Raw genomic sequence first — 25,982 nt, 5'->3', positions numbered from 1 at the left:
TGGTCGGTAACGGCTCGGGGGGTATAAGCTGCCGCGTTAAAAATGAAACCCGAATTTCGGCGCTTCCACGGTTTAGGGCTGAAAAGGGCCCGAAAGAAAATAACTGATTCAAACGTTCGAATTTAACGCCAACTTCGCCACGCTGACTTCGCATCGATGGCGAGTGCCGCCACAATCGCCGCGTTTACTCTCCCTTGATAGTTGAGAGAATCGACTTGTAACTTTGAGCTTACGAATCTGACTCTACGTTTAGGTTTACATTTTCCATTAATTTTAATGGGTGAGGGGGGGTTGGGAGGAGGATGGCGATGACAGACCAATTGCGCACCTCCCCGCCACCATCGTCGCTACCGACGACCTCGACCTCGAGCCGAGCCGAGCCGAGCCGAGCGGGGCCGAAGGCCCGACGGGCTCCCGGAAATTTCGGAAAGGCGATATACCTTTAATTCCCAGTTGGCCGTAACTTTCTCGATGACGTCAAATTAGTGAAAAATCAAAGTTTCTTTGTCGCCGTATAGCTCGAGAACGGGTCGACGGGTGCGGGCGAGAGTAGGCTCATCGGACGGAGGACGCGGAGACGAAGGCTTACCGCGCGAAAAATTCGCGAAAATTCGCGGAAAATTTTTTACGTGTGCATCAGTAACGCGCGTCGACCTCGGCGGAGGATAACTTACCGACTACCACCGGCAGTGGTCGGTAACGGCTCGGGGGGTATAAGCTGCCGCGTTAAAAATGAAACCCGAATTTCGGCGCTTCCACGGTTCAGGGCTGAAAAGGGCCCGAAAGAAAATAACTGATTCAAACGTTCGAATTTAACGCCAACTTCGCCACGCTGACTTCGCATCGATGGCGAGTGCCGCCACAGTCGCCGCGTTTACTCTCCCTTGATAGTTGAGAGAATCGACTTGTAACTTTGAGCTTACGAATCTGACTCTACGTTTAGGTTTACATTTTCCATTAATTTTAATGGGTGAGGGGGGGTTGGGAGGAGGATGGCGATGACAGACCAATTGCGCACCTCCCCGCCACCATCGTCGCTACCGACGACCTCGACCTCGAGCCGAGCCGAGCCGAGCCGAGCGGGGCCGAAGGCCCGACGGGCTCCCGGAAATTTCGGAAAGGCGATATACCTTTAATTCCCAGTTGGCCGTAACTTTCTCGATGACGTCAAATTAGTGAAAAATCAAAGTTTCTTTGTCGCCGTATAGCTCGAGAACGGGTCGACGGGTGCGGGCGAGAGTAGGCTCATCGGACGGAGGACGCGGAGACGAAGGCTTACCGCGCGAAAAATTCGCGAAAATTCGCGGAAAATTTTTTACGTGTGCATCGGTAACGCGCGTCGACCTCGGCGGAGGATAACTTACCGACTACCACCGGCAGTGGTCGGTAACGGCTCGGGGGGTATAAGCTGCCGCGTTAAAAATGAAACCCGAATTTCGGCGCTTCCACGGTTCAGGGCTGAAAAGGGCCCGAAAGAAAATAACTGATTCAAACGTTCGAATTTAACGCCAACTTCGCGACGGTGACATCGCATCGGCGGCGAGTGCCGCCACAGTCGCCGCGTTTACTCTCCCTTGATAGTTGAGCGAATGGACTTGTAACTTCGAGGTTACAAATCCGACTCTACGTTTAGGTTTACATTTTCCATTAATTTTAAAGGGTGAGGGGGGGTTGGGGGGGAGGATGGCGATGACAGACCAATTGCGCACCTCCCCGCCACCATCGTCGCTACCGACGACCTCGACCTCGAGCCGAGCGGGGCCGAAGGCCCGACGGGCTCCCGGAAATTTCTGAAAGGCGATATACCTTTAATTCCCAGTTGGCCGTAACTTTCTCGATGACGTCAAATTAGTGAAAAATCAAAGTTTCTTTGTCGCCGTATAGCTCGAGAACGGGTCGACGGGTGCGGGCGAGAGTAGGCTTGTCGGACGGAGGACGCGGAGACGAAGGCTTACCGCGCGAAAAATTCATGAAAATTCGCGGAAAATTTTTTACGTGTGCATCGGTAACGCGCGTCGACCTCGGCGGAGGATAACTTACCGACCACCACCGGCAGTGGTCGGTAACGGCTCGGGGGGTATAAGCTGCCGCGTTAAAAATGAAACCCGAATTTCGGCGCTTCCACGGTTCAGGGCTGAAAAGGGCCCGAAAGAAAATAACTGATTCAAACGTTCGAATTTAACGCCAACTTCGCGACGCTGACATCGCATCGGCGGCGAGTGCCGCCACAGTCGCCGCGTTTACTCTCCCTTGATAGTTGAGCGAATGGACTTGTAACTTCGTGGTTACAAATCGGACTCTACGTTTAGGTTTACATTTTCCATTAATTTTAAAGGGTGAGGGGGGGTTGGGGGGGAGGATGGCGATGACAGACCAATTGCGCACCTCCCCGCCACCATCGTCGCTACCGACGACCTCGACCTCGAGCCGAGCGGGGCCGAGGGCCCGACGGGCTCCCGGAAATTTCGGAAAGGCGATATACCTTTTGTAACAGACCTGCACCGGGCAGGCCTGTTACGAGTAGACCCGGGTATCAAGGCGCGCCGAAACGAACCGAACCGAGCCGAAAGGGACCGAACCGAACCGTCGCGCACCACCGATACGCGCCCCGCGCCGCACGACCACCGCGCCACGAAACCGATACCGACGGGAAGGAGGCGACAGTGTTTCCCCCACGCGCAGGAGAAACGGCGAAGAACATTCTCGAAGCCGAGATCACATCTATAAAAGGCGCCACACGACCCCGAGAGAGTCTTCTTAGCCAAGACGATACCCAGAGAGGATCGTTACGATAGTGTCCCCGTAAGTATTCCTTCCGGTGAAGAACCACGTCCCACCGAACCAAATACGGCGTACCGCCATTTTGTCAACCAGTGTTCCCGTTCCATGGAGGCATTCCACCGGTGACGAACTACGTTCCGCCGCAGCAGGGTAAGGCGTACCGCCACCCTGAAGGGCCAAGGTGTACCACCAGCCATCTCGTCAAGACGTACCGTCCACGAGAACGAACGACGAGTACGATGAACCATCGCTCGTCGCCGTAGAACCGCCTGAGAGGACGTAAACGCACGGTGAACCACCACGTTGAAATCCGACCGACACGACTCAGGCAGGGAGGCCTCCCCCCGTTCCCGACACGACCCTGTTCCTGTAGCATAGTTAGAGCACGACGTACCGTCACTCTCCTCGCCAAGGTGTACCACCAGCGAGCTTGTTAAGGCGTACCGCCGACAAGAACGATCGACGAGCACGATGAACCATCACTCGTCGACGTAGAACTGCCCGAGAGGATTTCGGCGCACGGCGAACCGCCACGTCGCATATCCGACCGACCTGACTCGGGCAGGGATTTCCCGACCGTCCTGGCTTTTTCCCGTTACCCGACCTGAAATACGTCCGCGTCGCGTCCGAGAAAGGATACGCGTACTCGTCTCCGAAAGTCGCGGTTAACGAGTGAACATTCGCGAGGAGCGAATCCTGAAAACCGCGTTCGCGAACGCGCCGGTAGCGAGCAACGTCAGTGAAACCGCCTGTGTCGTTATTTCGAAACCCGCGTATCACGTCCAGTTCCCCATCGACATTTTCCTCTCGTTGAACATCGAACTCTGGATCGGCGAGCTATAAGGACGAAGAGGAAGTCTCCGGACGTGTCGACGAAACCAGGCTGTTACATGGCGCCCGAACAGGGACCTGGCGTGCGTAAATCGGACATAGTGAACATAACGAACACGTGGCAAACGGGACAAAGTGAGGTTAACCGGTCGCTGCCCGGTAAAAGCGAAAAGTGAAAAGTGCGACATCTAGTGACACCGGATCGCGAACGGACCGCGGAACGGTCGTCAGAGAGTACCGCGCGCGACATCTCCCGGGAAAGTGAGACACTACGCGATGTCGATGTGCCGATTCGGAAAGTACGGCGGGTATGCGGAAATTTTCGTTACGGCCAACTAAACGACGGGTCACTGCCGAGTTACAGAGAAGAAATTTGCCGATCCCGGACCGACAGAGTGGCCTGCAGCGAAGCTGGGACGAGATTATACGGGAACAGACCGAACAGTTGTTCGATATGGCTTCCGAGAAGAGCGATCTCACGCCGGGCGCGTCGAAAACCGACAGACCCCGCGCGCCGGACGCAGTCGAGGAAAGTTTCGGTGCAATCCAGATGCGTAAGTCCGGATGCACTACCGACGGAAAGGAACCATACGCGTTTCTGGAACGCGTGAGCGAACTCCGAAGAACATTCCGCTTGTCGGACCAGGATCTACTCCTAGGCATACCCGAACTTGTACGAGGGGACGCGCAAGATTGGTACCGAAACAACGAGGACCAAATTACATCCTGGGCCTCATTCAGTGAAAAATTTTTGGCCTTTTTCACGCCACTCCAGACCCGTTTACAAAAGGAACGCGAGGCGCGGTCGCGGACACAACGCCCCGGGGAACCGTTTCACCTGTTTCTGAACGCATTGCTCACGAAGTTGCGAAGAGCGCAGATTCCGGCCGACGAGCACCTGGAAACAGCGTACGAGAACATGCTGCCGGACTACGCGATGCTGATAAACAGTGATAATCTCACCGACCTGAACGACTTGCTGCGGCAGGTGCAGCGGATCGAAATGGCCCTGGAACGGAAGACTAAGATGGAACGAACGGGCCCGAATCCCGTGGCCACCACTACGCTAGCCGGATCCACACCAGAGGCCCACGGCTCGCAGCATGCGACGACGCCGACCGTGACCGGGAACCCACGACCGCGAGTGAACCCGCCGACGATGATACCGGAAAACCCCGGGGAATACAGCCCAATCACGCATTGTTGGCGCTGTAAGCAAAGGGGACACGTGCGTTTCGAGTGCCGGAATAAATATCGAAAGTTCTGTTCACGCTGCGGACGCGACGGGGTGCTCACCCGCGAGTGCCACCCGCCGGGAAACGGCCTGCGGGGCCCACAACCGATGGGCGAGTACCGGCCCCCACAATAAAATATACACCACGCCCGTTATTACCAATACTAATTTGCGGCCGGGAAATCGACGCCCTGCTCGACACCGGATCACAGATCTCCTGCATCAACGCCGAGGTACTCGACTGGGCGATGCAAGAAGGCCGTCGGCCCGCGACACCGGCCAACGGCATAAGCTTGGCGGACGGTTCCGCAATGCAACCGACCGGTGTCATTCAACTGCCGTTTTGTACCATGGGCTACGAGTGGTTACAGAATTTTACAGTGCTGCCGAACATGGGCCCTCCGGTGTTACTGGGCATACAGGCTATCGCAGCACTCCAGCTGGAACTGAAACCGCCAGTAAACGTTGCCTCATGGCCCGCCGACTGCAGAGCGGAACCCTGCCAGGAAATGGGCCTCCGTGTGCCCAGGGAAGCGGACAGAAGCGAGTTCGAAAGGTTCCTGGGCACCGAAATGAAACTGTTCAACGATGTCCCGGGCCGCACCACCCTGACCGAACACCGGATTAAGTTGCTAGACGAGACACCGCTCAAACAGCGGTACCAGCCCCGGAACCCGGCGATGCAGACCATCATTAACGAGGAGGTCGAAAAGATGCTAACCGAAGGGGTGATCGAACCCTCCAGTAGCCCCTGGAGTTCACCGGTGGTGGTAGTGAAGAAAAAGGACGGGAAACCACGCTTCTGCGTGGACTTCCGCCGCCTCAACGAGAGAACAGAGAAGGACGCCTACCCGCTACCACACATACAGGCCACCCTCGACAAACTCCGGGGAGCAAAATTCCTGACGACATTAGACCTGAAGAGCGGCTATTGGCAAGTACCACTGGAGGCCACTAGCCGACCGCTCACCGCCTTCACGGTCCTCGGAAAGGGCCTGTTCCAGTTCAGGGTCATGCCGTTCGGCCTACACTCCGCCCCCGCGACGTTCCAACGATTGCTCGACCGCGTCATCGGCCCCGAGTTGGAGCCGTACGCGTTCGCCTACCTGGACGACATCATTATCGTCAGTGCCACCCTCGAAGAACACCGGGAGCATTTACGGGAAGTGTTCCGGCGGCTCCGAGCTGCCGGGCTGAGACTAAACCCGGAGAAATGCCGGTTCTGCGTCAGCAGCCTGAGGTACCTGGGACACATAGTGGACCAGCAAGGGATCCGTACCGACCCGGAGAAAACAAGTGCCATCGCACAGTTCCCAGCGCCAAAAACGATCCGCGAAGTACGACGCTTCCACGGAATGGCATCGTGGTACCGGAGGTTCGTGCCCAACTTCGCGGAAATCATGGAGCCGATTGCGCAACTCACCCGGAAGAACGCGAAGTGGCGATGGACCGAAGCCGAGGAGAAAGCGTTCCAGACAATGAAGAGAAAGCTAGTCACCGCACCGGTACTCGCATGCCCGGACTTCACGCGACCGTTTACGTTGCAAACGGACGCCAGTGACCACGGCCTGGGCGCCGTACTCACGCAGGGCAACGACGCTGAAGAACGGGTCATTGCGTACGCCAGTCACACGATGAGCAAACCAGAAAGGAATTACAGCGCCACCGAGAAAGAATGCCTGGCAGTACTCTGGGGCATCCGTAAAATGAAACCATACCTCGAGGGGTACCGCTTCACCGTCGTCACCGATCACCAGGCGCTCCGCTGGATGCGACAGATTGATAATCCGACAGGGCGACTAGCGAGGTGGGCCCTCGAATTACAGCAATATGACTTCGACGTCAAGTACCGCCCGGGAAAGCTGAACCACGTGGCCGACGCCCTATCCAGAATCGAGCACGCACCTGGCGTTAGCTTGCTCGGACCGAAACCCCGGAGGGACACGTGGTACACAAAGAAAGTCGAGGAGGCGAAAAAGAACCCCGCCGCCGTACCAGAATTCCAGCTCAGGGAAGGAAAACTCTACCGCCGAATACTGCACCAGTTAGACTATAACGAACCGGAGACCAGCAACGCGTGGAAACTATGCGTACCGACAGGAGAACGGGAGGCGATCCTCAAGAAATTCCACGACGACCCGACCGCGGGACACCTGGGGCTGGCCAAGACAATAGTACGGGTCGCCAAATACTTTTATTGGCCGGGGATGTTCAGAGAAGTCGCACGTTACGTGCGAAACTGCAACAATTGCCAGCGGTACAAGACCCCGCCGAAACCGCCGCCAGGACTCCTGCACGCGAACCCAGGAACACAACCGTGGCACACGGTATCAGTCGACCTGGTCGGACCGCTGCCAAGGTCGCGCCAAGGCCACATCTGGCTACTAGTTAGCCTAGACAGATTCACGAAGTGGGTAGAACTCACGGCGCTCCGAAAAGCCACCAGTACCGCAGTTGCCGCCGCCGTACAGAGGGAGGTCATATTACGTCATGGGGCGCCGAAGGTAATCATCTCGGACAACGGCCGACAATTCATAGGCGAACCATTCACTGCACTCCTGCGTGCAGCTGGCATTGAACACCGGAGGACGCCGCCATACGCCCCCCACTGTAACCCGGTCGAAAGGGCGAACAAAGTCGTAAAGACGATGCTGGCACAGTACACCGGGAACCACCACAACCGGTGGGACGAGAAGTTGGATGAGGCCAGGTTCGCGATCAACACCGCCCGACACGAGGCCACCGGTTACAGCCCAGCGTACTTGAACCAGGGACGAGAATTGCGGATTCCAGGACAGCCAGAACCCGATGAATCGACGACACCACCGCAACAACGTTGGAGAAACCTCCGAGACGCACAGGAACTGGCGAGGCTACACCTGGCACAGGCATTCGGCCGACAGGAACATTATTATAACCTACGCCGAAGAGACTGGAGACCGGCGGCCGGGGACACGGTGTGGAAAAAGGAACACACGTTGTCCGATAAGGGAGCGGGCATTGCCGCCAAACTGTCGCCGAAATACAGCGGCCCGTATACGGTCGGCCGAATCGTGTCACCGGTAATCGTTGACCTACGCGATACAAGTCGGCGCTGGGTTCGGCACATTCATGTGCAGGACCTCAAACCCGAAACTGACCCGACCGGGGCTCGGACGGTCACGAAAGGGGAGCCGGGGATAGCCCGGGGCCACCCGCCTACGCGGAGCAGAACCGGGCGCCGACGGATGCCACCGCGGCCACCCCGACCACACGTCGACGAGGTCGACCGAGGAAAGTAATTGGGAGTGTTGATTTTTGTCCTAGGCCAATCCAAAGACGGACGAGACCACCAGGAAGCATGGAGGACGATTTCTACGCCGAGCTGAACGCGTTGTACGCCGTCGTAGGGGACGACGGCAGTCGGCCACGGACGCCCGCCACCCCGGAGCACCTGGCTCCGCAACCCATGGTACTGGGCGAGGAGGTAACACCGCCGGAGGTCAACCAGAGGTCACCGGCCGCAACCCCGACACCGCCGGCCGCGACCCGGCCGCTACCGGATCCCGACCAGAGGTACGACGGGACACCGCCGCCGCAACCGGCTCCGACAACAGCACCCGAGACCACCGTAGAGCCGACTCCGACGGCACCGGTGACCCAGGACGGGACCACGTTGTTACCAATCGAGGTCACGGCACCACCAGTATCGGCGGTGGTAACCGCCAAGGGAACACCGACCACCGACACCGAAACGCCGTCGCTGGAGATGGCGACGACCAGGACCCCCACCCGGCCGAGACCAGTCGTACCAGGGCGACCGCAAGGGGACAGCATCACGGCAACGGTCGGCTTCACCGGCGCGCCGGGCGACCACCAGCCGATGGACACGGAAGGCACCCGGGCGATACGACCGGTTACCTGGGGACCAACGGAAAGACGGGGGCAGATCCGGCCACGGTCTAGCTCCGACGCGAGCAACGCGTCCGTAGAGTCGGCAAAGACCCTGACAATAGAGGAGCACCGGGTACTGGCAGGGCACGAGCCCTTCCTGACGCTACCGGCACCATCAAACGTGTCGTCATGGTGGCCACCAACCGAGGCCCCGAAGGGGAAGAGGCCGAGCACGAGACCACGGAAGAAGAGCCGTACCACCGCACCCCCACCTCTGACACACTGGTCGGAGGACGCGCCGGGCATCGCGGCCACCGTCATGGCACCTCCGCCGCCACTACCGGTGCTTCCAGGCGAGGCACCACCACCGACCCGAGAGGACCCGTTGTTCGGGGCACGCGATGCCAGACCAGCAACAATCCGGACCCGACCGGACCCACGGAGGCTGCCACCGGGCCCGCTGGACCTACCGGTCCCGATCTGGCGAGAACTGGAGCGACTCTCCATCGCGCCCAGGACGCCACCGCTACGCCACCCGCGCCAGGCGTACCGGCCAAACGCGGGGAAGTGGCCCGTCTCAGAGTGGCGACGGAACGCGGCATTACCGCCGCCAACACCGCTGGAGCCCACCGCCGCGATGAGTAGCGGCAGGAGGGACACGAGGAGGAGTCGGCACTACCAGCCGCCAGCAGGAACCGTCTTCCCCGAGGTGCCGACAGAGGAGAGACCAGGGAACGACGGCCACCCGGTGACACCCTGGCAACGGGCACCGAGGGCCCTGCCGCCCATACGGTATCAAGGGCGCCACCGGGGAGGAGAAATGCGGTGGTTCCAGCTGCCAACAGGACGCCGGGTAGAGGTGCCAGTGGCACTCATCGCCACCAAACAGTTCCTGGCAGAGGCGGGGGAGGAGCGGTGGAAACTCCATTTCGACCGAGCAGGACGACTCCGCAGATGTCAACGCCGAACACCAGCATCGACCGGACCCGGTAGGACATGAAACGTAACGCGTACCGCGGCCTTAACCCCGTACCGGGACGCCCAACGCACAGAAAGGTAACGCGTACCGCGGCCTTGTAAACCCGTACCGGGACGTGCCAGAGAGAAGGGGTAACGCGCACCGCGACCCTAAAACCCGTACCGAGATGCGGTAGGTTAAGGACGTTAGATTAGTTTTTTCACTGACGCGTTAGACATAATAGTAGGTTAAGAGCATAGTTTAGGAGTGGTTTCGAACGCCGCGTAAAATGGTAATTTTTGTTATTTGCAAAGCAGGGACACTTCCCTTGCAGTAAAGCCCCCGCCATACGCGTTTTTCTTTTGTTTTCTTTCTTCTTTTACCGCCACGGCACTATATTTTGTCACCTATCACGGGCTAGCCAGGAACCATGTACGTTAGGGTTAAATTTAGAGTAGGTTGAAAGGAGGTACCGTAGACCGGGGACCAAAGAGTATCTTTTCTACGTAAACCATAAGTTACAGAAGACTGTGATTGTTACAAACGAGTACCTGCGAGATGTATATACCGATAAGATGGATTGTTAAGTCCTGTGATTACCAGTGCGTTGCTTTTGGATTAATAAAAAAAGTCTCGCTGCCGCGCGCTCGTTTTTTTTCCGAAGGGGGAGGGGGGTGTAACAGACCTGCACCGGGCAGGCCTGTTACGAGTAGACCCGGGTATCAAGGCGCGCCGAAACGAACCGAACCGAGCCGAAAGGGACCGAACCGAACCGTCGCGCACCACCGATACGCGCCCCGCGCCGCACGACCACCGCGCCACGAAACCGATACCGACGGGAAGGAGGCGACAGTGTTTCCCCCACGCGCAGGAGAAACGGCGAAGAACATTCTCGAAGCCGAGATCACATCTATAAAAGGCGCCACACGACCCCGAGAGAGTCTTCTTAGCCAAGACGATACCCAGAGAGGATCGTTACGATAGTGTCCCCGTAAGTATTCCTTCCGGTGAAGAACCACGTCCCACCGAACCAAATACGGCGTACCGCCATTTTGTCAACCAGTGTTCCCGTTCCATGGAGGCATTCCACCGGTGACGAACTACGTTCCGCCGCAGCAGGGTAAGGCGTACCGCCACCCTGAAGGGCCAAGGTGTACCACCAGCCATCTCGTCAAGACGTACCGTCCACGAGAACGAACGACGAGTACGATGAACCATCGCTCGTCGCCGTAGAACCGCCTGAGAGGACGTAAACGCACGGTGAACCACCACGTTGAAATCCGACCGACACGACTCAGGCAGGGAGGCCTCCCCCCGTTCCCGACACGACCCTGTTCCTGTAGCATAGTTAGAGCACGACGTACCGTCACTCTCCTCGCCAAGGTGTACCACCAGCGAGCTTGTTAAGGCGTACCGCCGACAAGAACGATCGACGAGCACGATGAACCATCACTCGTCGACGTAGAACTGCCCGAGAGGATTTCGGCGCACGGCGAACCGCCACGTCGCATATCCGACCGACCTGACTCGGGCAGGGATTTCCCGACCGTCCTGGCTTTTTCCCGTTACCCGACCTGAAATACGTCCGCGTCGCGTCCGAGAAAGGATACGCGTACTCGTCTCCGAAAGTCGCGGTTAACGAGTGAACATTCGCGAGGAGCGAATCCTGAAAACCGCGTTCGCGAACGCGCCGGTAGCGAGCAACGTCAGTGAAACCGCCTGTGTCGTTATTTCGAAACCCGCGTATCACGTCCAGTTCCCCATCGACATTTTCCTCTCGTTGAACATCGAACTCTGGATCGGCGAGCTATAAGGACGAAGAGGAAGTCTCCGGACGTGTCGACGAAACCAGGCTGTTACACTTTAATTCCCAGTTGGCCGTAACTTTCTCGATGACGTCAAATTAGTGAAAAATCAAAGTTTCTTTGTCGCCGTATAGCTCGAGAACGGGTCGACGGGTGCGGGCGAGAGTAGGCTTGTCGGACGGAGGACGCGGAGACGAAGGCTTACCGCGCGAAAAATTCGCGAAAATTCGCGGAAAATTTTTTACGTGTGCATCGGTAACGCGCGTCGACCTCGGCGGAGGATAACTTACCGACCACCACCGGCAGTGGTCGGTAACGGCTCGGGGGGTATAAGCTGCCGCGTTAAAAATGAAACCCGGATTTCGGCGCTTCCACGGTTCAGGGCTGAAAAGGGCCCGAAAGAAAATAACTGATTCAAACGTTCGAATTTAACGCCAACTTCGCGACGCTGCCATCGCATCGGCGGCGAGTGCCGCCACAGTCGCCGCGTTTACTCTCCCTTGATAGTTGAGCGAATGGACTTGTAACTTCGAGGTTACAAATCCGACTCTACGTTTAGGTTTACATTTTCCATTAATTTTAAAGGGGGTGAGGAAGGGTTGGGGGGGGATGGCGATGACAGACCAATTGCGCACCTCCCCGCCACCATCGTCGCTACCGACGACCTCGACCTCGAGCCGAGCGGGGCCGAAGGCCCGACGGGCTCCCGGAAATTTCGGAAAGGCGATATACCTTTAATTCCCAGTTGGCCGTAACTTTCTCGATGACGTCAAATTAGTGAAAAATCAATGTTTCTTTGTCGCCGTATAGCTCGAGAACGAGGCGATGGGTGCGGGCGAGAGTAGGCTCGTCGGACGGAGGACGCGGAGACGAAAGCTTACCGCCCGAAAAATTCGCGAAAATTCGCGGAAAATTTTTTACGTGTGCATCGGTAACGCGCGTCGACCTCGGCGGAGGATAACTTACCGACTACCACCGGCAGTGGTCGGTAACGGCTCGGGGGGTATAAGCTGCCGCGTTAAAAATGAAACCCGAATTTCGGCGCTTCCACGGTTCAGGGCTGAAAAGGGCCCGAAAGAAAATAACTGATTCAAACGTTCGAATTTAACGCCAACTTCGCGACGCTGACTTCGCATCGATGGCGAGTGCCGCCACAGTCGCCGCGTTTACTCTCCCTTGATAGTTGAGAGAATCGACTTGTAACTTTGAGCTTACGAATCCGACTCTACGTTTAGGTTTACATTTTCCATTAATTTTAATGGGTGAGGGGGGGTTGGGAGGAGGATGGCGATGACAGACCAATTGCGCACCTCCCCGCCACCATCGTCGCTACCGACGACCTCGACCTCGAGCCGAGCCGAGCCGAGTTGAGCGGGGCCGAAGGCCCGACGGGCTCCCGGAAATTTCGGAAAGGCGATATACCTTTAATTCCCAGTTGGCCGTAACTTTCTCGATGACGTCAGATTAGTGAAAAATCAAAGTTTCTTTGTCGCCGTATAGCTCGAGAACGGGTCGACGGGTGCGGGCGACAGTAGGCTCGTCGGACGGAGGACGCGGAGACGAAGGCTTACCGCGCGAAAAATTCGCGAAAATTCGCGGAAAATTTTTTACGTGTGCATCGGTAACGCGGGTCGACCTCGGCGGAGGATAACTTACCGACTACCACCGGCAGTGGTCGGTAACGGCTCGGGGGGTATAAGCTGCCGCGTTAAAAATGAAACCCGAATTTCGGCGCTTCCACGGTTCAGGGCTGAAAAGGGCCCGAAAGAAAATAACTGATTCAAACGTTCGAATTTAACGCCAACTTCGCGACGCTGACATCGCATCGGCGGCGAGTGCCGCCACAGTCGCCGCGTTTACTCTCCCTTGATAGTTGAGCGAATGGACTTGTAACTTCGAGGTTACAAATCCGACTCTACGTTTAGGTTTACATTTTCCATTAATTTTAAAGGGTGAGGGGGGGTTGGGGGGGAGGATGGCGATGACAGACAAATTGCGCACCTCCCCGCCACCATCGTCGCTACCGACGACCTCGACCTCGAGCCGAGCGGGGCCGAAGGCCCGACGGGCTCCCGGAAATTTCGGAAAGGCGATATACCTTTAATTCCCAGTTGGCCGTAACTTTCTCGATGACGTCAAATTAGTGAAAAATCGAAGTTTCTTTGTCGCCGTATAGCTCGAGAACGTGTCGACGGGTGCGGGCGAGAGTAGGCTCGTCGGACGGAGGACGCGGAGACGAAGGCTTACCGCGCGAAAAATTCGCGAAAATTCGCGGAAAATTTTTTACGTGTGCATCGGTAACGCGCGTCGACCTCGGCGTAGGATAACTTACCGACCACCACCGGCAGTGGTCGGTAACGGCTCGGGGGGTATAATGTTATGACATGCATGGAAAATTCCCTGTAAAATACCGTTAGTCCTCGGGACACTTCTACAAGGGTCTCGAGGAGGCCAGCACTTTCTTATTTTTTATGCGGGTTCGAGGCTCAAATTGCACACCCTTGGACCATCGTCTTCGGGACCATCATTAAGCGCAACTCCTTGAGAGTTTCGGATAAATAATTCTGTCTGCCGAGTCCTTGGAAAGTACGTTTTTCAAAGACGCATTGTTCCCGAAGTCGATGTTCGTCGTCCGCGTGAGACCAGGGGTCATAAATTAAACGCACGTGTTGGCCACTTGGGCCTTTCGTTGTTACGCGACTCTGGGTCCGTTGCTAGTACCGTCTTTGTTTGTACATTTGCTTTCCGCGATTGGCTTGAGGTGGGGATGTCCTCCCCCGCCGATAGGGATGCATAGGAATGGCTCCTCCCTCGGGTCAGTCAACGAATGGGATGTTCTTTCCCCCAAAAAATGTACCATTTTCCCCACTTTTCAATCTCACCACCGAGGTGAGGAACGAGCTGACCCAGGGACAGCGACCAGATACAATTTCTCTCTGAAGATATACAGTCTTCCGCAAAAGATTAACTCGATTCGAGACAGAACTTCCAGTTCATACAAGTGTAAGATATTGTAAATATAGTGAACATATCCAGAGGTTCGTTAAGGCAAATTAGGTGTCGAGCTGTCGTTCATTGAAATTTACAACGCAGAACCTCTCAAATATATTAAGAGAAGCTGCGAACATAACATTTGGTCCTTCGAGCCGGATCCTCTCCTTGGAAGTACAATTCCATACACATTGACTTGCTAAGTCACTACTTGGATACCGGTAATCATCACCACAGATATCAGTGATATCAACATTGTGGAACATTACCCAACCTGAGGACAGTCAACGCAGAAGCAATAGGACCAAGGAAGTTCGTTTACGGATTCCATCCTACGGAGCGTGGATCGTCTGCAGCAGCAGCAGTCAACGGGAGGAGCAGCATACAACGTTCAAGTCGGACGAGCAAGCCGACGATCAGGTGCATCCTTCAATTGACCTTCAGTGTTGGAATTGAAGCATCGACATCAGCCAAGCGGATCAAAGCCCACATCGGACTGGAAACGTCACACAACTGGCAACCAGATTCGGTTTGTCATCGACTCTGTTAGACCACTACTCGGTGAGTGTAATTACTCCAATTTCCCTTCTTAATATCTCCACAAGGAGTTCAATATGGCAAGTAGGGATACCGCGTTGAAGTCCTTTAAAAGGGTGCGTACCACTATTAAGGGTCAAATCACGCGTGTCCAAACATATGTTTTAGAGACTCAAGATTTGAGTATATACGATTTAGAAGCGCGTATAGCTACGCTTAAAGAGCTAGTTGTCGCATACGAAGATGTACAAGCAAACATCGAAAATTTAGACGAGGAATCAGATCATGTCAGTGAACGTGATAGTTTCGAACGCAGTGCATTTGCCTTACAAGCGCTGTTAGCATCGCACGCTGATAGACTACGAAGTGTAAGGGAGGCAACTTTGCCTTCGAGACAGGCAAGCACTAGCATAGAATCAACTAATTGTAAGCCAGCTAACAAAATGCTACCGAAAATTCAGATTCCATCATTTGATGGAAATCTCATAAACTGGTTTAGTTTTTACGACACGTTCAAATCGCTTGTACACGAAAACGTAGACTTGCCAAACGTACAGAAATTTCATTATCTGAAAAATTCACTTCGCGGAGAGATCTCTTCAATCGTTGCTTCCCTAAGCGCGTCCTCAGAAAATTATCTAGTCGCGTGGGATATGCTTCAAAAACGTTGTAATAGACCGCGTCAGTTGATACAAGCACACCTGAAACAATTATTCGACTTACCTGAAATTATAAGGGACACTCCCGCTAATTTACGCAAACTAGCTGAACAGGCGCAAGTACACGTTAACGCACTTAAGGGCTTAAATCAACCAATAAATAGTTGGGATCAAATTTTAATATTCATCATTGTCAAGAAAGTAGATAAAACTACCCGCAGGGCGTGGGAACGTAAGTTGGAAAACGACGAGTTACCGACATTTCAAAAGTTTATTGATTTCATTAACACCCAAGCTCGCGGGGAGGAATGGGAATCTGAAAAATCAAACTCTCCATCAGACAATGATACGTCGCGAGTTAAGTCCAAACGTAGTTTTAGTCATTTGACGACAAATAAGAGTGTCAGTTGCGTGATTTGCCAGGACGAACATTACGTTTTCGCTTGTCCAAAATTTCTTGCCATGGAAGTGAAGGATAGATTAAAATCAGCTCAGAAGAGCAAATTATGTTTAAATTGCCTAAAGGTCGGCCACAACACTGATAGTTGCAAGTGGTCTCATTGTACAAAATGTGATAAAAAACACAACACACTATTACATTTAAATGCACATAAAATAACACAGGTATCGGTGCAAAGAGCGTCTGAAGATTCAAAGGACACTCAGGTTGAGACCGATGTTACATGCAAAGCATTAATGGCTGTGAACAATTCTGAAGTTTTGTTAGGTACAGCACAAATCACAATTTACGATAACAATAACAAAAGGCACACTTGTCGGGTGTTAGTTGATGGAGGCTCACAATCTAATTATATGACAGAAAGCTTAGCAAATTTATTGCAATTAAAGAAAGAACGGGTGAATATCTCCTCGTCAGGGTTAAGTAATTTAGTTACCTGTGCAAAGTACTGCGTTAATGCAAAAATTCAGTCAAATATTAACAATTTCTCATCAAATTTAAAATTTATTGCATTTCCAACAATTACTGGAAATTTACCAACACGAGCTATTAATCACAAGGAGCTTAAAATACCAAAAAATGTATGTCTAGCTGACCCAGAGTTTTACAAACCTGGATCCATCGATATCCTGCTAGGTAGTACTATTTTTTATAAATTACTCAGTGTAGGACAAATTCAATTGAACAATAATAGAATCATTTTACAAAAAACAAAACTGGGTTGGTTAGTAACAGGCGAAGTAGAGGTAAAGGCCTTTAATAGAAATACTGCTTGTTTTCACTCATTAGACAACCAAATTGCTAAATTTTGGGAAGTAGAAGAACTTCCGAAAAGAATTTTTCTATCAGACAAAGAAGCCACATGCGAGGAACATTACAAACAAAATACAAGGCGTGATCAGTCAGGTCGATATATTGTTCGACTACCGTTTAACGAGAAACGAAGTTTATTAGGTGACTCTCATTAGTTAGCGTTGAAACGATTTTACACATTAGAGAATAAATTAATTAAGAATACTGTGTTGTATGAACAATATAAGGATTTTCTAGCTGAATATGAGTCACTCAATCATATGAGTGAAGTTAGTGCGGATGATCATAATAGCGGATTTTATCTGCCGCATCATGCGGTAATCAAGGCTTCAAGTGCAACTACAAAGGTGCGGGTAGTATTTGACGCATCAGCGAAAAGTTCATCTGGTGTTTCTTTAAATGACACTTTATTAGTCGGTCCAACAATACAAAATACTTTGTTCACCACCCTGATTAAATTCCGTACACATATATGTGTTCTTACTGCTGATATCGAGAAGATGTTTCGGCAAGTGAAGGTTCATGAGGAGGATTCCTACTATCAAAAAATTCTTTGGCGACAGTCAGTGGAACATCCATTAAAGACTTATAAATTAAATACGGTGACTTACGGTACAGCATGTGCACCATTTTTAGCTATACGTTGTCTCAAACAATTAGCTGAGGATGACGCGAAAGGATTTCCTTTAGCCGCTAGGGCATTTGATCAAGATTTCTACGTAGATGATTTATTGACAGGAGCATCTGATTTTAATTCAGCTTTAAAACTACGTAATGAATTGATAGAACTGGCTAAATTAGGCGGTTTTAACTTGAGACAGTGGGTTTCAAATGACAAAAATTTAGTTAACGATCTTGATAATAATCAGGAGAATAAGTCGCTAGGTTTAGACGTTTCAAATACAAAGAAAACTTTAGGAATTTTTTGGAATCCTTCCGAAGATAATATTATTTATAAAACCAATTTGCCCGACAGCAAACCTCGCATAACGAAGCGTTTGATTTTATCAGAAATCGCGCAATTGTTCGACCCGCTTGGGCTATTAGGACCTGTGATTATACAGGCGAAGATTATTATGCAGGAGCTATGGAAAACACATTGCGAATGGGACGAAGTAGTTCCACAGTCCATTTATTATTCTTGGATTAGGTTCAGAGATCAATTGAGAGTTTTAAATCAGTTTTCTATAAGGCGTCCACTTCTCATTAAGAACCACACTGACTGTCAATTGCACGGGTTTTGCGATGCCAGTGAGTCAGCATATGGAGCTTGTATTTTTGTTCGAGTCACGATGGGAAACATGCAGCATTCGGTAAATCTTCTATGTGCGAAATCTCGCGTCGCGCCAATTAAAACACAATCATTACCTAGGCTCGAATTGTGTGCAGCTACACTATTATCAAAACTAGTTTCCGAGGTTATGGAGGCGTTAACACAAATCAAATTTAGTAAGATCAGACTGTGGACAGATTCAACTATTGTATTACATTGGATTAAGACTTCTCCACATCTACTCAAAACCTTCGTGGCAAATCGCGTAAGTGACCTTCAAGCGTCAACTGATGCGAGAGATTGGTTTCACGTTCCGACGCTGGATAATCCAGCAGATTATATATCAAGAGGACAAGATCCACAGCATTTCCTAAATAATATCACATGGACTAGTGGTCCACACTGGCTCTCTAAGGAGGAAAATTGTTGGCCTAATTTATTATTAGAAACAATAGATATTCCGGAGAAACGCAATTTGGTGTCCTTGGTCACGGTTAATGAACCTAATTCAATACTAGTGCGTTTTTCATCCTTTACAACATTGTATAGGGTAGTAGCCTATATGCAAAGATTTTTTAAGAATATTCGTGGAAGTGAAAAATGCACTGGACCACTGACAGCTGTAGAAATACAATCAGCTCGTAACAGAGTCATTCGTCTAGTACAACGAGAATCATTTTCTGAAGATATAAATAGCCTGGAGAAACACAAGGTAGTTAGAAGGGAAAGCAAATTAAGAAATCTAAATCCGTTTTTAGATGAACATGGGTTGCTCAGAGTAGGGGGTAGACTAAAAAATGCTCTTATTAGCTTTTCTCAGAAACATCCCTTAATCTTACCACATTCACATTATGTTACCAATTTGATAGTTAAATATGAGCATGAACGTCACTGGCATGCTGGGGTGCATGCAACCATGAATGCGATTCGTCAGAGGTATTGGCCCATAAGTGTTAAGGGAGTAATAAAGCGAATTATTGGTCAATGTATGCGATGTCATAGGTTGAATCCTAAGACCTCCGCCCCATTAATGGGTGAACTACCTAGTTCTAGAGTCAAGCAATCACGGCCTTTCGAAAATGTGGGCATAGACTATTGCGGTCCATTTTTTATTAAAGAAAAGAAAAATCGCAATAGATTGAAGGTTAAATCCTACGTGGTGGTTTTTATTTGTTTTGTAACTAAAGCCATACATTTAGAACTTGTGACAGATTTAACCACTGAGACATGTTTGGTAGCAATCACAAGATTCTTTTCTCGAAGAGGAAAGGCGAAAAATATATATACAGATAATGGTACAAATTTTGTTGGCTCGCGCAATCAAATCATGGAATTACAAGCACTGATATGGTCTGAGGAATTTAATAATACAATTCAACATACTCTGAGTAATGACAATATAAACGGGCATTTTTCACCTCCGCGATCCCCACATTTTGGTGGTCTATGGGAGGCGGCGGTAAAGTCTTTTAAGAGACATCTATTTAGAACAATAGGTGAAACCTTATTCACTTACGAACAGTTTAATAGCTTAATTATTCAGATAGAAGCCATATTGAATTCTCGTCCTATTATCCCAATTTCCTCGGATCCAAACGATCTTATTGCCCTCACTCCTGGACATTTCCTAATAGGAGATTCGCTCACAAATCTACCAGAGTGTGATCTAACAGAAGTCGCTGCAAATAGGTTGTCGTTGTGGCAACACATACAGCAAGTAAAGCAGCACTTTTGGAAAAGATGGCACACAGATTATCTTCATGAGTTGCACACTCGCAATAAATGGCACAGACAGGATTCTTCTCAAATGAAGGTTGGAACGTTAGTAACAATTCAAGAAGACAATGTTCCCCCCATGCATTGGAGGTTGGGCAGAATTGTTATCGTTCATCCTGGCGACGACAATATCGTACGAGTAGTCACAGTTAAGACTGCTCAAGGACTGTATAAACGTAGCACAACTAAATTATCCCCTTTGCCTATTGAATAATTTAGAATGTAGTTATAGCGTATACTGATCATAACGTTAAACCCGCATCAACGTGATGTTATATACACCATCCTTAGTTAGTTAGTTACTCGGTAATATTATCATAATGGTGTTGTAGTTTGTATATGCACTTCTAGTTTATAGAGTACCTATTTCTATCATGTAATCCATTTAGCGTTAATCATTACTATTATTTTGTTATTATTACGCGTTTTATATCATACGTCACCATAGCTTATGTATACATTCAGTGTTCATTGTTGAACTAATTCGTTCAAGGCCGGCGGGATGTTATGACATGCATGGAAAATTCCCTGTAAAATACCGTTAGTCCTCGGGACACTTCTACAAGGGTCTCGAGGAGGCCAGCACTTTCTTATTTTTTATGAGGGTTCGAGGCTCAAATTGCACACCCTTGGACCATCGTCTTCGGGACCATCATTAAGCGCAACTCCTTGAGAGTTTCGGATAAATAATTCTGTCTGCCGAGTCCTTGGAAAGTACGTTTTTCAAAGACGCATTGTTCCCGAAGTCGATGGTCGTCGTCCGCGTGAGACCAGGGGTCATAAATTAAACGCACGTGTTGGCCACTTGGGCCTTTCGTTGTTACGCGACTCTGGGTCCGTTGCTAGTACCGTCTTTGTTTGTACATTTGCTTTCCGCGATTGGCTTGAGGTGGGGATGTCCTCCCCCGCCGATAGGGATGCATAGGAATGGCTCCTCCCTCGGGTCAGTCAACGAATGGGATGTTCTTTCCCCCAAAAAATGTACCATTTTCCCCACTTTTCAATCTCACCGCCGAGGTGAGGAACGAGCTGACCCAGGGACAGCGACCAGATACAATTTCTCTCTGAAGATATACAGTCTTCCGCAAAAGATTAACTCGATTCGAGACAGAACTTCCAGTTCATACAAGTGTAAGATATTGTAAATATAGTGAATAAATCCAGAGGTTCGTTAAGGCAAATTAGGTGTCGAGCTGTCGTTCATTGAAATTTACAACGCAGAACCTCTCAAATATATGTAAGATTGTTCTTATCAACTCTTGTTGAAATTCAAGATCATGAAAGAAAAGCCGCTCGATGCCTATAAAGAAGGGTTTTATTTATAACAATTATGTACATAATTAACAATAACATAAACTTCACAATATCTAACCTATAAAGAAGAATCGAAAGCGATGCTCCTTCTCACACGATCTGCGAACTACGAGTGTACGCGAGTCTCCGCGTGGCGGCGTGACAGTGTGGTAGTGTAGCTACATTCAAAGGTGCTACACTTAAAGGGAATTCTCATGAATTTCCCTTATATATATTAAGAGAAGCTGCGAACATAACATATAAGCTGCCGCGTTAAAAATGAAACCCGAATTTCGGCGCTTCCACGGTTCAGGGCTGAAAAGGGCCCGAAAGAAAATAACTGATTCAAACGTTCGAATTTAACGCCAACTTCGCGACGCTGACTCCGCATCGATGGCGAGTGCCGCCACAGTCGCCGCGTTTACTCTCCCTTGATAGTTGAGAGAATCGACTTGTAACTTCGAGGTTACGAATCCGACTCTACGTTTAGGTTTACATTTTCCATTAATTTTAAAGGGTGAGGGGGGGTTGGGAGGATGATGGCGATGACAGACCAATTGCGCACCTCCCCGCCACCATCGTCGCTACCGACGACCTCGACCTCGAGCCGACCTGGGCCGAAGGCCCGACGAGCTCCCGGAAATTTCGGAAAGGCGATATACCTTTAATTCCCAGTTGGCCGTAACTTTCTCGATGACGTCAAATTAGTGAAAAATCAAAGTTTCTTTGTCGCCGTATAGCTCGAGAACGGGTCGACGGGTGCGGGCGAGAGTAGGCTTGTCGGACGGAGGACGCGGAGACGAAGGCTTACCGCGCGAAAAATTCGCGAAAATTCGCGGAAAATTTTTTACGTGTGCATCGGTAACGCGCGTCGACCTCGGCGGAGGATAACTTACCGACCACCACCGGCAGTGGTCGTTAACGCTCGGGGGGTATAAGCTGCCACGTTAAAAATGAAACCCGAATTTCGGCGCTTCCACGGTTCAGGGCTGAAAATGGCCCGAAAGAAAATAACTGATTCAAACGTTCGAATTTAACGCCAACTTCGCGACGCTGACTTCGCATCGATGGCGAGTGCCGCCACAGTCGCCGCGTTTACTCTCCCTTGATAGTTGAGCGAATTGACTTGTAACTTTGAGCTTACGAATCCGACTCTACGTTTATGTTTACATTTTCCATTAATTTTAAAGGGATAGGGGGGGTTGGGGGGTGGTTGGCGATGACAGACCAATCGCACGCCTCCCCGCCACCATCGTCGCTACCGACGACCTCGACCTCGCGCCGAGCCGAGTCGAGCGGGGCCGAAGGCCCGACGGGCTCCCGGAAATTTCGGAAAGGCGATATACCTTTAATTCCCAGTTGGCCGTAACTTTCTCGATGACGTCAAATTAGTGAAAAATCAAAGTTTCTTTGTCGCCGTATAGCTCAACAACGGGTCGACGGGTGCGGGCGAGAGTAGGCTCGTCGGACGGAGGACGCGGAGACGAAGGCTTACCGCGCGAAAAATTCGCGAAAATTCGCGGAAAATTTTTTACGTGTGCATCGGTAACGCGCGTCGACCTCGGCGGAGGATAACTTACCGACCACCACCGGCAGTGGTCGTTAACGCTCGGGGGTATAAGCTGCCGCGTTAAAAATGAAACCCGAATTTCGGCGCTTCCACGGTTCAGGGCTGAAAAGGGCCCGAAAGAAAATAACTGATTCAAACGTTCGAATTTAACGCCAACTTCGCGACGCTGACATCGCATCGGCGGCGAGTGCCGCCACAGTCGCCGCGTTTACTCTCCCTTGATAGTTGAGCGAATGGACTTGTAACTTCGAGGTTACAAATCCGACTCTACGTTTAGGTTTACATTTTCCATTAATTTTAAAGGGATAGGGGGGGTTGGGGGGTGGTTGGCGATGACAGACCAATCGCACGCCTCCCCGCCACCATCATCGCTACCGATGACCTCGACCTCGCGCCGAGCCGAGTCGAGCGGGGCCGAAGGCCCGACGGGCTCCCGGAAATTTCGGAAAGGCGATATACATTTAATTCCCAGTTGGCCGTAACTTTCTCGATGACGTCAAATTAGTGAAAAATCAAAGTTTCTTTTGTCGCCGTATAGCTCGAGAACGGGTCGACGGGTGCGGGCGAGAGTAGGCTTGTCGGACGGAGGACGCGGAGACGAAGGCTTACCGCGCGAAAAATTCGCGAAAATTCGCGGAAAATTTTTTACGTGTGCATCGGTAACGCGCGTCGACCTCGGCGGAGGATAACTTACCGACCACCACCGGCAGTGGTCGGTAACGGCTAGGGGGGTATAAGCTGCCGCGTTAAAAATGAAACCCGAATTTCGGCGCTTCCACGGTTCAGGGCTGAAAATGGCCCGAAAGAAAATAACTGATTCAAACGTTCGAATTTAACGCCAACTTCGCGACGCTGACTTCGCATCGATGGCGAGTGCCGCCACAGTCGCCGCGTTTACTCTCCCTTGATAGTTGTGCGAATTGACTTGTAACTTTGAGCTTACGAATCCGACTCTACGTTTATGTTTACATTTTCCATTAATTTTAAAGGGGTAGGGGGGGTTGGGGGGGGTGGTTGGCGATGACAGACCAATCGCACGCCTCCCCGCCACCATCGTCGCTACCGACGACCTCGACCTCGAGCCGAGCCGAGTCGAGCGGGGCCGAAGGCCCGACGGGCTCCCGGAAATTTCGGAAAGGCGATATACCTTTAATTCCCAGTTGGCCGTAACTTTCTCGATGACGTCAGATTAGTGAAAAATCAAAGTTTCTTTGTCGCCGTATAGCTCGAGAACGGGTCGACGGGTGCGGGCGAGAGTAGGCTCGTCGGACGGAGGACGCGGAGACGAAGGCTTACCGCGCGAAAAATTCGCGAAAATTCGCGGAAAATTTTTTACGTGTGCATCGGTAACGCGGGTCGACCTCGGCGGAGGATAACTTACCGACTACCACCGGCAGTGGTCGGTAACGGCTCGGGGGGTATAAGCTGCCGCGTTAAAAATGAAACCCGAATTTCGGCGCTTCCACGGTTCAGGGCTGAAAAGGGCCCGAAAGAAAATAACTGATTCAAACGTTCGAATTTGACGCCAACTTCGCGACGCTGACATCGCATCGGCGGCGAGTGCCGCCACAGTCGCCGCGTTTACTCTCCCTTGATAGTTGAGCGAATTGACTTGTAACTTTGAGCTTACGAATCCGACTCTACGTTTATGTTTACATTTTCCATTAATTTTAAAGGGGTAGGGGGGGTTGGGGGGTGGTTGGCGATGACAGACCAATCGCACGCCTCCCCGACACCATCGTCGCTACCGACGACCTCGACCTCGAGCCGAGCCGAGTCGAGCGGGGCCGAAGGCCCGACGGGCTCCCGGAAATTTCGGAAAGGCGATATACCTTTAATTCACAGTTGGCCGTAACTTTCTCGATGACGTCAGATTAGTGAAAAATCAAAGTTTCTTTGTCGCCGTATAGCTCGAGAACGGGTCGACGGGTGCGGGCGAGAGTAGGCTCGTCGGACGGAGGACGCGGAGACGAAGGCTTACCGCGCGATAAATTCGCGAAAATTCGCGGAAAATTTTTTACGTGTGCATCGGTAACGCGCGTCGACCTCGGCGGAGGATAACTTACCGACCACCACCGGCAGTGGTCGTTAACGCTCGGGGGTATAAGCTGCCGCGTTAAAAATGAAACCCTAATTTCGGCGCTTCAACGGTTCAGGGCTGAAAAGGGCCCGAAAGAAAATAACTGATCCAAACGTTCGAATTTAACGCCAATTTCGCGACGCTGACTTCGCATCGATGGCGAGTGCCGCCACAGTCGCCGCGTTTACTCTCCCTTGATGGTTGAGCGAATGGACTTGTAACTTCGAGGTTACGAATCCGACTCTACGTTTAGGTTTACATTTTCCATTAATTTTAAAGGGTGAGGAAGGGTTGGGGGGGGATGGCGATGACAGACCAATTGCGCACCTCCCCGCCACCATCGTCGCTACCGACGACCTCGACCTCGAGCCGAGCCGAGCCGAGCTGGGCCGAAGGCCCGACGGGCTCCCGGAAATTTCGGAAAGGCGATATACCTTTAATTCCCAGTTGGCCGTAACTTTCTCGATGACGTCAGATTAGTGAAAAATCAAAGTTTCTTTGTCGCCGTATAGCTCGAGAACGGGTCGACGGGTGCGGGCGAGAGTAGGCTCGTCGGACGGAGGACGCGGAGACGAAGGCATACCGCGCGAAAAATTCGCGAAAATACGCGGAAAATTTTTTACGTGTGCATCGGTAACGCGCGTCGACCTCGGCGGAGGATAACTTACCGACCACCACCGGCAGTGGTCGGTAACGGCTCGGGGGGTATAAGCTGCCGCGTTAAAAATGAAACCCGAATTTCGGCGCTTCCACGGGTCAGGGCTGAAAAGGGCCCGAAAGAAAATAACTGATCCAAACTTTCGAATTTAACGCCAACTTCGCGACGCTGACATCGCATCGGCGGCGAGTGCCGCCACAGTCGCCGCGTTTACTCTCCCTTGATAGTTGAGCGAATGGACTTGTAACTTCGAGGTTACAAATCCGACTCTACGTTTAGGTTTACATTTTCCATTAATTTTAAAGGGATAGGGGGGGTTGGGGGGTGGTTGGCGATGACAGACCAATCGCACGCCTCCCCGCCACCATCATCGCTACCGATGACCTCGAC

General features: G+C 51.6%; 2 protein-coding genes across 2 annotated transcripts; both read left to right on the top strand.

Moving 5' to 3' along the window:
* The first annotated feature begins 15,087 nt into the window (after nt 1-15,087).
* On the top strand, nt 15,088-19,135 carry LOC143219309 (uncharacterized). Its single transcript, XM_076445315.1, has 7 exons — nt 15,088-16,194; nt 16,294-16,552; nt 16,919-17,035; nt 17,180-17,827; nt 17,990-18,193; nt 18,332-18,732; nt 19,085-19,135. The coding sequence occupies exons 1-7, from the start codon at nt 15,088-15,090 to the stop codon at nt 19,133-19,135; spliced, it is 2,787 nt and encodes a 928-aa protein (XP_076301430.1).
* On the top strand, nt 19,132-20,650 carry LOC143219308 (uncharacterized). The gene is made up of 6 exons (XM_076445314.1): nt 19,132-19,151; nt 19,218-19,674; nt 19,759-20,124; nt 20,283-20,297; nt 20,343-20,444; nt 20,537-20,650. The coding sequence occupies exons 1-6, from the start codon at nt 19,132-19,134 to the stop codon at nt 20,648-20,650; spliced, it is 1,074 nt and encodes a 357-aa protein (XP_076301429.1).
* The last annotated feature ends 5,332 nt before the right edge of the window (nt 20,651-25,982 follow it).

This window comes from Lasioglossum baleicum, unplaced genomic scaffold (genome assembly GCF_051020765.1).
Source record: "Lasioglossum baleicum unplaced genomic scaffold, iyLasBale1 scaffold0022, whole genome shotgun sequence".
Taxonomy (NCBI): Eukaryota; Metazoa; Arthropoda; class Insecta; order Hymenoptera; family Halictidae; genus Lasioglossum; species Lasioglossum baleicum.
The sequence above is the reverse complement of the archived record's forward strand: the minus strand, read 5'-3'. Positions and strand labels throughout refer to the sequence as shown.

Excerpts from the sequence above, each read along its gene's own strand:
- LOC143219309 (XM_076445315.1), top strand. The coding sequence starts at position 15,088 with ATGGCAAGTAGGGATACCGCGTTGAAGTCCTTTAAAAGGGTGCGTACC. Across the intron at positions 16,195-16,293 it reads TATGTTTAAATTGCCTAAAG|GTATCGGTGCAAAGAGCGTC; the intron begins GTCGGCCACAAC and ends AAAATAACACAG. Across the intron at positions 17,036-17,179 it reads TACAAGGCGTGATCAGTCAG|CTGAATATGAGTCACTCAAT; the intron begins GTCGATATATTG and ends AGGATTTTCTAG.
- LOC143219308 (XM_076445314.1), top strand. The coding sequence starts at position 19,132 with ATGAATGCGATTCGTCAGAG. Across the intron at positions 19,675-19,758 it reads GTGGTCTATGGGAGGCGGCG|ATAGAAGCCATATTGAATTC; the intron begins GTAAAGTCTTTT and ends TTAATTATTCAG. Across the intron at positions 20,445-20,536 it reads CATACGTCACCATAGCTTAT|TCCTCGGGACACTTCTACAA; the intron begins GTATACATTCAG and ends AAATACCGTTAG.